This window comes from Plasmodium vivax, chromosome 7 (genome assembly GCF_000002415.2).
Source record: "Plasmodium vivax chromosome 7, whole genome shotgun sequence".
Classification (NCBI taxonomy): domain Eukaryota; phylum Apicomplexa; class Aconoidasida; order Haemosporida; family Plasmodiidae; genus Plasmodium; species Plasmodium vivax.
This window is the reverse complement of record NC_009912.1, coordinates 652,023-664,572: the sequence shown is the minus strand read 5'-3', so window position 1 is coordinate 664,572 and position 12,550 is coordinate 652,023. Positions and strand designations below refer to the sequence as shown.

Here is a 12,550-nt window from a genome sequence, read left to right as displayed (position 1 = left end):
TTAATTGCCCCTTTAATTGCCTTTTTATTTGCCCTTTTAATTGCCTTTCCAATTTGACCTCCTAATGGTGCACCCCTTCCTTGTTGGCTGTCTTCCCTTCTACGAAACTGTGTGACTACACATGGAGAGGAAAAAAAAAAAAAAGAAGGAATGAGACAAGGGATACACAAAAGGAGATGGGGTTAACTCCCGTTCGTTCTATGCACGTAATTTCTCCCCTCCCCCAAAGAACGTTCCTATCATTATGTGTAAAGAAGGCGCATGTGATTCACTCGCGCTTCTACTAAGGTAACGCGACATCCACGTTTCGATTATTTTTCCAAAGTGCAAGCAAGTGGATACACAAAACGCACAACGCTGTTGGGGTAAGAAAAATGCCAAGTGGGGGAGGTCCCCTCTCTCTGTTCTGCCTTCCCTTTATCGGCATCACAAAAATGGCATATGCTTAACTGGGGAGTAGCAACCGTGGAGGATATGCAAAGTGATCGATCGGCGAAGAATCGGGAGCAACGTGCTAGGGGATGCTCTCCCCAGAAGGGGGTTACAATTTTTTTTCGTTCTTACTTGACGGAGTGGCGACAGGTGATGAAGGGCCGACGCGCTTGCTCAATGTCAGGACAAAGGGATCATACCACATGCGAAATGCAGCCGTCGTGATTTCTTCCCCAAGAGGGTGACAAATTAGGCGTCCTTCCGAGAATCCCAAAATGGTAATCGCCAACTAAATGTAGTGAGGAAAAAAAAAAAAAAAAAAATGAACCCCAACACGACATTGCGTGATGCGGCACGACATGCAAGGCGGGAAAATTAGCCTTTTTTTTTTACCAATTTTTTTATGTACCTGCGCTGATTAATTGGTTAACTGGCAGGGCTCCATAAGGTCACCGCACGGGCGTGCCTCCTCACAGTGAAGCTCACTTGTGGTAAAATTAGGAGAAGTTTTCGAAGCGCCTTCGCCGCAAATTTGGCAGCAAAATTGGCAGCAAAATTGGCAGCAAAATTGGCAGCAAAATTGGCAGCAATTTTGGGAACAATTTTGGGATCTAATTTGGGATCTAATTTGGGATCTAATTTGGAACCTCATTTCGATTCGCGCTTCCCCAGTTAGCGGCATATGCACAGTAATCCCCTTGTGTGAAAGGCCAAGCGGGTAATTTATTTTAATTCGCTCTGGTGAAGGATCCACATTAAAGTAGCATACAAAGCGGCTAAAGGAGCCATTTTTTTTGCGTAACTTTTTTTTTTTTTTTTGTGGGGGGACAGACCATTTGTATGATCCCCTGCTGTTAGTACGTAGGAGAAAAGAGGACTGCGAGTGGGAAGATCGCCAAGGAGTTAGGAAACACCGTAGGGAGAGGAAGCCTCTATCGGATGTGATGTACACAAAGCGGACATTCATTTGAGAGAGTTCCACTGCTTTTTTGGGTGGATTGAACTGCCTATCGGTTGGTCGCATCTTACCACTCATCCCAGCTTCTTACCCGGGGCTGCAGTTACTCCTACGTGTAGAAGCATACGTATGCGTACGGGTGCGCGTATGCTCATTTTCTCCCCTCTACACAAACGCGTAACGCAACGTAGCCGCTGCTTGCCAAAATGAACCCAGTGGCGGAGGGCCCATCCGAAAAGGACGCGGGGCCCGCGAACGAGCAGGGGGACCCGCCAGCCCCAAGTGAAAACGCCAAAAGGAAAAACGAACACACGTTAAGTGATGATTATAGCGGTAGGAAGAAGGCAAAGGTGGGCGATGAGTTAACGGCAGATCAGTATGAAGAAGGTGAAGAGGATAAACCAACAGGGGGGGGGCAAAATGAGGCAGACGTCTGCTCAAACGATGTGGAGGAGGATCGTGGATGTCAAGACAAGGGCGGTAAGAAGGAAGGGGGTGAGGACAAACAGGGTGACCACAGCAGTCATGAGGGTAACCACGATGGGGGGGAGAAGGAGACGCATAATGAGTATGGCGGTAATGAAGGAGTGGCCCAGGAGGAGGACCCCGAAAGGCAAATGTGCCCTCGAAGCGACATCCCAATGGGGGAGGCGTCCTACCAAAGGGGGGGCGAACCTGGCGGGGCCGAACTGGAAGCCCATCTCATAAACAAACTGACGAACGAACGATACAGCGAGAGGTACCTCCAACTGCTGGAAGAGAAGAAAAAACTGCCCGCATGGAGCGCGAAAAGGAACTTTCTAAAGCTCTTTAAAAAAAACGACGTGCTGATCATCGTGGGAGATACAGGTAGTGGAAAGACAACGCAGATATCCCAATTTGTTTTGGAGTCCAAATTTGCAGAAAAGAAATCCATTGCAGTGACCCAACCGAGGAGAGTAGCAGCCATGAGTGTAGCAGCGAGAGTTTCAGAAGAATTAGATGTAGAGCTAGGGACGTACGTAGGATACACCATCAGGTTTGAAGATCGGTCGAGCACCAAAACGGTCATCAAATATCTGACGGACGGTATGCTCTTGAGGGAATCTATGTATGACCCTTTATTGAAAAGATACAACACCATCATTTTGGATGAAGCTCACGAGAGGACCTTAGCCACGGACATCCTCTTCGGAGTTATAAAAAACATCCAAGAGCAGAGGAACGATTTAAAATTAATAGTCATGTCAGCAACGCTAGATGCGGGCAAATTCCAAAAATTTTTTAATGGCTCCCAAATTTTGAATATCCCAGGGAGGCTATACCCAGTGGAGATTTTTTATACCCTCCAAGCGGAGAAGGATTACATAAGGGTGGTCATCAGGACGGTGTATGACATCCATGTGAATGAGGACGATGGAGATATACTCGTCTTCCTAACCGGAGAGGAGGAAATCGAGATGACGAAAAAGGAGATTGAAAAATTAGTTTCTAAGAATGCGAGTGCTGGCCAGCTGATAGTGCTACCGCTTTACTCCTCCCTACCGTCAACTCAGCAACAGAAGATATTCGAGCCTGCTCCGAGGCCAAGATTTAAAGGAGACAAAATGGGGAGGAAGTGCATCCTGTCTACGAACATTGCAGAAACGTCCCTCACAATAGAAGGAATCGTCTACGTAATCGACCCTGGGTTTTCAAAACAGAAGGTGTATAACCCCAGGGCAAGAGTAGAATCTTTGTTAATCGCCCCCATTTCGAAAGCGTCAGCTCAGCAGAGAGCAGGAAGAGCAGGGAGAACAAAACCAGGCAAGTGCTTTCGCCTCTACACAGAAAAGTGCTTCGAGCAAACATTACCAGAACAGACCTACCCAGAAATACTGAGATCGAACCTAGGCTCCGTTGTCTTAAATTTAAAAAAATTAGGAATCGACGATTTAGTTCATTTTGATTTTATGGACCCTCCAGCACCAGAGACGCTGATGAGAGCCCTAGAACAGCTGAACTACTTGGGGGCATTGGATGACGAGGGAGAATTAACACAGAAGGGACACTTCATGTCTGAGTTCCCCGTAGATCCTCAGCTAGCCAAAGTGCTAATTGAGTCTCCAAACTATTGCTGCTCCAGCGAAATACTAACCATCGCCGCGATGCTTTCCGTGCCGTATTGCTTTTTAAGGCCTAAAGTGAAAGGCAAAGAAGCGGACGAAATGAAAACGAGATTCTCTCACCTAGATGGAGACCACCTAACTCTAATGAATGTGTTTCATGCCTTTGTCAATTATAGCCGAGTCGATATAAGTGCTTCGAAAAAATTTTGTTACGATTATTTTCTAAACCATCGAGCTATGACATCTGCCCAGAATGTTAGGAATCAACTCATCCGGACGATGGAAAAGATGGACCTAAAAATCGTCTCCATGAACCCATCCAGCCCCGACTACTACGTCAATATTAGGAAGGCCCTCCTCAGTGGGTTCTACCAGCAAGTGGCTTACAAAACGAGCAAGGGGTACTACATCACCGTGAAGGACATCCAAATCGTCACTTTGCACCCCTCGACGGTGTTTCAAATAAACCCCGAATGGGTTATGTACCACGAACTTATATTAACCACCAAAAATTTTATACGGACCGTAACAAAGATTGATGGCAAGTGGCTGCTCGAAATGGCTAGAAGCTACTATGATCTGGAGGACCTGCCAAACAGCGAGGCGAAGAATGAGTTACGCATGCTTCTGGGGAAGCCCTAACGGGGGGGAAAAACCGCCTGAGTGCCTCCTCCCAGGGTGGCACATCCCCACACATATACACCATACATTGTACACAATTTGTTCGCGCATCATCCAACCGCCACCTTCTGAATGAACAAAGGTGGTGCAGCGGTGTAGTGTAGCGGCGTGGCGTGGATGCATGACGACGCAAATGCCTAGCTCTGCCGTGGGGCACAAAAACGCGCGTGACCCTTCCACGGGGGCGGCAAACAGACCCCGAGCGGTGACGCGCAAATGTGTGGGCGCACCCCGCTACACCGTCTGCGCCCATATCTTCGCCGCGGCAATGCACTCATTCAAATACTTGGTCATCTCGTCCTTGTTCTCGTTGGAGAGGGCCACATTCAGTTGGGCCTGATTAATGAAGGACGCATTCTTAAACGACGACAATAGCTTCTTAATAATATTTTTGTTGCTAAACTTGTGCAGCGTTATGTTGATGGAGTTCCAATTGATCATCGTGTTCCCCCTCTCCGCTATTAGCTGAACCCCTATGTAGTACTTTGTAGACGCGGCGATTTCCAGCGGTTGGACGAAATCGACTCGGGCTTCAATCGGCTGGTTTAAATTTTTTACGTTGACGTTTTGTTCCATCTTATGCGAAAGGAAGGAGTCCTCTGGGATCAAGTTGAGTGGCTCGGCTCCGTAGATGGGTCTGTGCACGTAGAGGATGACCTTCTTCACCACGCCCAGCTGCACGGGGCACTTGATGTCAATGAGGATGGTGCCGATCTTCTGGTCGACGCACTTGAGCTCGAATTTGGGGTAGTACGCCTGCGTGGGGTAGTACTGCGGGAGCCGCGCGGAACCCTGCTCGCCTCCCCCAGAAGCGGCACTAGTCGCGGTAACGCCGCTTCCCCCAGCCCCAGAAGCACCGCTAGTGCCGCTCGCCGCGGCCCCCGCCTCCATGCCGATGAGCGCCAGGTAGGGAGCGGGCGGGCCGGGCTCCAAATTCTTGAGGACCTTCGTTTTGAACTCCTGCTGGCAGCCCAAAATGGCGAGGGAGGCCTCCTTAAAGGCGGACTCGGCCTTCTTCTTCCACTCCCTGTCGGGCTCCTTATCGGGATGCAAAATATGTTTCAGCCGTTTGCCGAAGCTCTTTAGTTGCTCCTCCGTGGTGGTCCTGGGGTTAATGCCTATTATGTAGAAGGAGTGCTTCTTGGGGGAATTCTTATCAAACCAGGTGTACTCATTATACCTGTCAATAATAAATTGCACAGCCTTTCTTTTGTCTTCTAATTTTTTGGAGAGTTCCATTTCTTGTTGCAGCTTCCTTTGCACTTCCGCATCGTAATTGGTTTTGAGTCTTTCGAGCTTTTCCTTGGCAATCAGGAGGTCTTTATTTTGTGTCATCTTTTCCCCAAGGAGGAGGATCACATCTGCGTAGGTGGATTCTACCACTTTGCTGTCCGCATCTACATCTATGTTTAGAATAGAATTTAAGCTGTCATACTCTGACTTGTTAACAATCTGTTTGTACCACAGATTCTGTTTATACACAATTGCAACGATAGATGGTCCAATGGTCTTCAATTTTTCTATCATTTCGTCAATATGGTCGTGTACTTTAATCTTCTTATTCCCATCGCTCTCATTCGAATCGTCTACCAGTTCATCCGCAAGAAAAATATTCTTCCCCACATTTAAAATGTTTTTCAATTTGTCAATACGGTTCTTCACATGCTCCACTTCCAGTGTGTTTTTCATTTTAAGAACGTTCTTCGTGATGAACAAATAATCCTGTGCATTTCTTTCGCTAAAATTGGGGTCTATATTACTTATATCCTTTAGCAATTCCTCTATATACGTTTTCGATAGGATGATCATGAAGGATTGATTGTCACTGTTATTGATTATATATGTCTGGTCCAATTCTCCTTTCCTCTTTTTCGTAACCCCCCCTCCGATTTCTTTATTAGCATAATTTGCCTTCACATCATTTCCTTGCGCGTCAAACAAACTGGGGTTGTTTAGAAACAGCTCGTCAATGAAGCTCACGAGGGATTTTAAAAACATGTCAAAGCTCTCCTTACTCAGCAAGAGATTCGCCTTCTTTATGATGGAATATATAAACCCAAATGACTTGTAAATGTAAAACAAATCCTCCACCGTTTTCTTGTACATGAGTTCTTCGTCCGTCAAATCGTCTATAAAATGTTCGTAATAGACCTTTTTCAGCTCCCCCTCGCTTATCGGGGCCGTCACCGCTTCTTCGTTGTTCACCGCCATTTGGAGGGGACCCCGTTTAGGCGCTATCTCACCCGTGGGGGGGGCTACTCCTCGAAGCGGCACACACACAGGCACGCGGCTGTTTTTTGCTCCTCTTCGCGGCCTAATGGGTAAATTTTTCCTTCCAACGGTTTTTCCCCTTACACGGAGGTTTCAATTTAGAGGCTTCACCAATGTACCGCTTAAAGGTACGCCAATAAAGTAAATTATCCCCTTTTTCGCTTTCCCCAAGTGTGCGGAAAAACGGAGAGAATAAACTTTCGACAGCTCCTCCCCTTTCGGTTAATAAAAACTGTCAAAGGTGCCTCTCCTCCGTGCGAAGTGACCTTTCCTTCGGATGACCGCGCGCGCGTGCACAAAATGGGGTGCAAAAAAAAAAAAAAAAAAAGCACAAAAAAGCGCAACAAGTGTAAGGGGCATTGGAGGGGTTAGAAGCGATAGAGGGGTTGACGCGCTAAGCTAGGCAAGGAAAATTCCCCCTTTTTTATGCAGCAGCACCTTTTGCCCTACGCGGGGAACAAACACTTTGCAAGATCGCTGAAGCAGGAGAAGCTGACCGTTTTCAGTCGCTACTACGAAGCTCAAAAAGAAAAAAAACTTTCCATTATAGACATACATAAGCGAATCTCCAAATGGGACACTCACGCATGGATACACTTAACCGTATGCTTCACAAAATGGGCAATGCGGGAAAATTGCCGCACGTCCATTTTGTGAGGAGTTATGAATGCATACAGATATGCGGCGCAGTCAGCAGACCAAGCTCTTTTTATTTTGAATAATATTACCTTTGCCGCCTATGTTAAGTGTATGCGTATGGGGGGACGTAACTGCGATGGGAGTGCCGCTGCCCATTAGGGGAGGTAAGAAGAATGCGAAAAGTCCCCAAGTTGGAACCTCCCACACTCTGTCTATTTTTTGCCCCGCCCCCAACCCCCAAATGGGCACCCGAATAATGGGGAGAAAAATCGGTGCACCGTTTTCACCTTGGACAACGCTCTCGATATGGTCGACCTCTGGAAGGGGAGCCTCCCCTAGTCGCGAAACGAAGGTCGCGTCGATCGTGCATTCTTCTTAATTTTCCAAAGCGAAAAATTGTGAGGTGCACGGGAATGTCCCCCCAATTGGTCGAAGTGGTCGAAGTGACCCAAATCGAAGACGCGAAGGGGAAAACATACGTGAGACATGAGGGGGCATCCGCCCAAACGATGGGTCGCGGAGATCGGCGCCGCGCCGAGATTGCCCCAGGGGGGGAAACACGCAAATTGTTTTTAAAATGTCTAGGAAAGGGGAAAAAAATGATCTCATGTGGCTTACCCGCATGGGCAAAAAAAATAAAATAAATAAAAAAAAAAAGCACCATTGTCAATAACGCCAATGTGCAGGTGTTCCTTCACTGGAGTGGCTCAAAGTAAGCCCCCCGTTTAGAATCCCCCCTCCGCCTCACAAACAGGCGCGCATTCGTGCATACATTTTAAACACTCTTACTTCTGCCCAATTTGACGAAATTATTCCACCGAATCAGGATACAGAAGATCGCTCAAGCAAAACGCGGATGAGGAGATGCAGATGGGATGATTACAAACCGCTCACACCACTTCGCATATAAGTGCTACGCCGCTGAAGTGACGTTCCCTGCGTTTTCCTTCACAAGGGGGGGGGGTTTACATTTGGGAAGGTTGAATACGGCCAACACTTCGGTACACTTCTTTTTCACCATTGCGGGGGAATCTGCCAAGCGGACTAACGAAGAAAACCCACTTCCTAAAATAGCCACGTTAACCGCTCACCCACCCTGTTAGTATATTTTAAAATATTTCACACTGTTGGTACTCCCATGGGGGAAGTTCAATTGGAGGGAATTCCCCCTGGACGGTTCTCCTTCATGGTGTAGCTCGAAAGGCTCGCTTAGAGGAAGGGCGTCCTCCAACATTTTCCCATCGTGTGGAGGACAACCAGAGCACCCATTTTGGTGGTCAAGACATTCTTCATTACTCAGCTGTGGAGGGATGTCTACGTATGAATTTTCTTCTAGTGGAAGGCCGCTTCCCTTTTTTTCATTCCGTTCCTCGAAAAAGGCAGGTACCTGTTGGGTAGCCCGAAGGGGGGCTAGACCCCACCCCGAGTGCCCCCCACGTGAATTCCCTCCCCTAACATACGCCCCTAACATTTGAGTGAAATTCGAGCTGGGCATGTGGTCTAAAAAATCATTCACTAGATCATTTTCTCCATTTCGAAGGTCATTCAATAGGGACAACTCTTCTTTGTACTCCTTCAACATGGCGTAGTGACCATTCGGGTTTGTCATTAGCTCCTCCTTGATCAGTATAACCTCCGTTAGGCATTCATTCAGCCGTTCTAGGTGCTCCGTTTCGTCGTGAAAGCTACGCACGGGGTTATCCGCGAACGTTTTTTTCTCTCCAACGTTGTGTATACCTCTCTTTTGCTTACCATGACATTTGTTTTTCACACCGTTCATTTCAACGTGTGCCATTTTCCCCCCTTCTAGCTGCACACTCCCGTTTTGTGTAGCCACTCTGGGAGAAACGCCAGTGGGCCTCCTCCCATGGGAAGCCTTCCCTGATAAGTGCTCAAAAAAGGCAAAGACGTTTTTCTCCATTTTTTTCTGCACACTTTTTATGGAATATAAAGTCGGTATATCGCAAATGACTTCGCTCCCCCTCGTCCAGGCGGATATTTTCCCCTCCATAGTTCGTACGGCGTGGCTAATTTGGTCGTCCAGTTGGTTAGCCACTTGGTTGGCCGTGTTCCCACCCTGGGACTTCCCCCCTTCGGGGTCAACCCTCAGCGCGGAGTTGACTCTATAAACGTAGCTCAGCTTGTCCAGATATTTCAGCATTAGCCTTACGCTGCAAAAGTTGCTTTGGCTGTTCTGTTCTAGGAGGAGCAATTTTTTTTTCAGCCCCTTCATCAGCTTGTAAACGTCACAGTGGCTAGGGTGGTCCCTCTGGGAAGCCGCAGCCTCGTTGGTCAGTTTGCTCATCTGGTTTATATCCCCAACGATAGAATTGGCCACCGCCATAACACCTGACCCTTTTCCCTTCACGCGGTCGGTGGCGTTTTCGTCACCATCACCATCACCGTTACCATTACCATTACCATTACCGGGTGGTTCGAACACCCTGCTGTCTTCCGCATTACGAACGAGTTGCTTCCCACGCGAGGCCTTCAATTTGCTCATTTTGGGTACTTCCCCCCCAGCTGATGCTTCCAATTTGTGTGGTGATTTTTCCCCTCGGGAGGGTAAAGGAGATCTATTTTTCACCCCCCCCAGTGATGTTAACAACAACCTGCCCATTTTGATCAACTCTATGAGGTATGTTTTCATAATCACCTGCTCAAATTTGGTAACTTCCCCATTTTTGGAGAGACTCAACACACCGTAGCGAACCCGCTCCACCAATTCGTTCATTAACGTTGAAACAGTTTTAAGACATGCAGAAGGGTTTGCACTCCCCTTTGCCTTCTCCGCTAAATTGATCAAGCAGAGGGTAAAAAGCTTAGCCTGTAAGGCACCCCCATTTGGACTTCTCCTCCCTATGGCATAGTTGAGTACATTCTTCAATTTGTTACAATAAAATGTTAAGCAGTTTAGAATGTACCTCACTTCCTTCTTGAGTGTCCCATGTTGATGGAAGAAGGAGCGCTGCTTCAACATGTTCGAGTGAAGCAGGAACAGGTTTTTGTCCGTCTGGCAAGATTGCCTATACGCGCACGTGTCGATTAGAATTGAGCTCTCCGCGTCTCTGTTGAGAATCGCTTTTTCGAAAAAGGAATCATCGCTTGTACTTCTTACCACTCCCCTGCCTCTTACCCCTCTTGTGCTTGTCACCATTTCGCAAAAAAGACCACCCTCCTGAGGTTCATCAATTTGGGGATTGCTTACCAATTGGTCTACCCTCTGTCCATCCCTGTCTACGTTAAAACTTTTTGTTGCATCTTCTACCGTTTCACCTGATTGTTCGTCTCCACTTCCGCCGCCCAAAAAGTTGGCAACCTTCCTCAGAACTGCGAATGTCAATCTCTCTTCATTTTCGTCGGCGGTGGTGTATTCGCCTCCACATATGGACGTCACTTCTGCTGCTTCTTCTTCTTCCGTCTCACCGCTGCGGGGCACCCCATCTGTGCGGTCAGAACATTCCGTGATCTTTAAACGCTCCACACTGTGGGTGTCCTCAAGGAGCGATCTGTAGGAGGAGTTACTCACATCATCACTCAGGCAAAAGTGGCAGGAGCCACTCCCAACACTTTTGGTGGCCATTTTAGGGGCAGGAAAACTGTCTGAATCTCTTCCCGGTACGATGTTTACCTCATCTGAATTCACTTCGCCATTTAGGATGGACGCCTCTTCAACATCATCCCTTTGCATACGATTTTGGATTGTCAAATTTTTAGATTCGTCCATCTGTATACTATTTTTCGCTACTTCTTGGACCTTTTTGTCTCTTTTCACTTCTTTACCCTTTTTTATTTTTTCCCTATTTGTGTGTGATTTTCTGTTAGCCACCTTTGTCTGGCTCAGAGCCAGGGGCTTACTCTCCCTTCGCTTATTTTTCGGATGCCTTCCCTGCAGCTTGGAATAAATGCGTTGAGCCAAGTGCTCATTCCCCCCATTTCTCATATCTGATGGAGCCTTTTTGTCTCCCTTCCCAAGTGGAAGTTTGCATGGAGCACACTCCTTCGCATTTTTCGAGCTCAACTTATTCCTTTTATTATTCCCCCTATGTGCATAGCCCTTTTTTTCTTTACCCATTGGGATTCTCTTTCTCGAGTAGGTAACTTTCATTTTTTTTGTTCTACTAACACGAAGTTTGTTCCCATTGCATGGCTTTTTCTTCAAAAGGGCATTCTTAGTTTTTTTCCTTCTTCTTCCTTTTAGACCAATTTTTAGCCTCCTCTTCATTTTTGCAATTTTTTTTTTCTTTCCAACAGTTTGACTAAAGTTGTCAACGAGGTGTGGTACTACATTTGTCCCTTCTGTGGTAATATGAATCATAGAACAACTTTCCTCCTTGCATCCTTTCGGCGTTGCTATTCCATCTGTACAGGTGCCCCACATTTCGTGGTTATTACTGTTTGACTCTTTATGCCTAGTCAGTTGCTTATCCTCCACGGATGGTGACGCTGCATTGTGTTCTTCAATTTCAGCGCTGGGAAAGGGGCCTAAATACTTCGCCAAATATTCAGATTTAGAAACATCCTTTAACTTATCACCAAGGTGGATCGTTGTTTTTATTTTTTTCAGTGTTAACTCATCTTTTGCGCCGTTATGCGCTGTTAGGTTATCATAGACATAGGTGTGCTCATCGTCGGGGTGATATATGCTGCTCGTATTGTCTACCCTTTCGAGATGGTCCTTCTTACGTGGGTAGTTAAACGGTTTATCTTCACTCAGAGAAGTATTAAAAGTACTTCGCGTGCTACGTGGTTCTCCTTTTGTAATGCTCTCTCTCGTTTCCCTCTGTAGGTGACATTCCTCAACATAAACGTAATGGTCGTGTGGTTTTATTTTCTCATCAGAGTTTACCCTTGGAATGTATGTCCTATTCGTTGGCCTCTCCTTTGACGTATAAACTACGCTCCGACAAAAGGGGCCATTCGTTTGCAACACATGTGATGTTCTTTCTCCCAGGTAGGCATATCCACTTATTCCATTTTTAACGTCAAGCAGATTAGTATCATCTTTGCGCGTTCCTTTCCCCCTCTTTGCTAATGTAGAAGCACTTCTTCGATCTGCATGATTGATATTTACACTCTCTTCAAAGTTCCCTTTGCATAAAAAATCGTCACAAATGTGTTCACCTTTTGGTACACCTGCGCATTCGTTTGCGGCTGCATGGTTATGCCCTTCTCCGCTATTCAGGAGTATCCCCTCTTCGTTAAAAATGAAGGACTCAACATCGCTTTCATTGCAGAGGTAGCATTTTGTTATACTATTGAAAATGCCGTATGGACTGCAATGCTCTGGGGGATAACGATGCTTGTCCTTACCACCCTCCATCGTTGTCCGTTGGAGGGTTACAACACCATCAGTTGTGGTACGCATCTCTGGAATGTCGTCGCTTCTCCGCTAGTGGCATTCGTGATGGTTGCTATGTTAACTGCGCTTTTTGCAGATATTTTTAAAATTTTTTTCGATTTGGTGCAATTTTTATCTTAT

General features: G+C 46.7%; 3 protein-coding genes across 3 annotated transcripts, besides 7 other annotated features; 1 reads left to right on the top strand and 2 right to left on the bottom strand.

The window, feature by feature from the left end:
* Window positions 1-352: 352 nt before the first annotated feature.
* Window positions 353-372: a microsatellite.
* A 235-nt stretch (window positions 373-607) lies between these two features.
* Window positions 608-649: a microsatellite.
* Window positions 650-1,395: 746 nt separating this feature from the next.
* Window positions 1,396-1,432: a microsatellite.
* Window positions 1,433-1,596: 164 nt separating this feature from the next.
* PVX_099300 (ATP-dependant RNA helicase, putative) lies at window positions 1,597-4,492 on the top strand (the record flags this gene model as incomplete). Its single annotated transcript, XM_001614659.1, has 1 exon — window positions 1,597-4,492. One exon carries the CDS (start codon window positions 1,597-1,599, stop codon window positions 4,117-4,119), a length of 2,523 nt encoding a protein of 840 aa, XP_001614709.1. The 3' UTR covers window positions 4,120-4,492.
* Window positions 3,745-3,780: a microsatellite.
* Window positions 3,961-3,993: a microsatellite.
* Window positions 4,214-4,237: a microsatellite.
* Window positions 4,393-6,369, bottom strand: PVX_099295 (hypothetical protein, conserved; the record flags this gene model as incomplete). Its single annotated transcript, XM_001614658.1, has 1 exon — window positions 4,393-6,369. One exon carries the CDS (start codon window positions 6,367-6,369, stop codon window positions 4,393-4,395), a length of 1,977 nt encoding a protein of 658 aa, XP_001614708.1.
* Window positions 6,370-6,873: 504 nt separating this feature from the next.
* Window positions 6,874-6,896: a microsatellite.
* Window positions 6,897-8,167: 1,271 nt separating this feature from the next.
* Window positions 8,168-12,391, bottom strand: PVX_099290 (hypothetical protein, conserved; the record flags this gene model as incomplete). The annotated part of the gene is made up of 1 exon (XM_001614657.1): window positions 8,168-12,391. One exon carries the CDS (start codon window positions 12,389-12,391, stop codon window positions 8,168-8,170), a length of 4,224 nt encoding a protein of 1,407 aa, XP_001614707.1.
* Window positions 12,392-12,550: the final 159 nt, after the last annotated feature.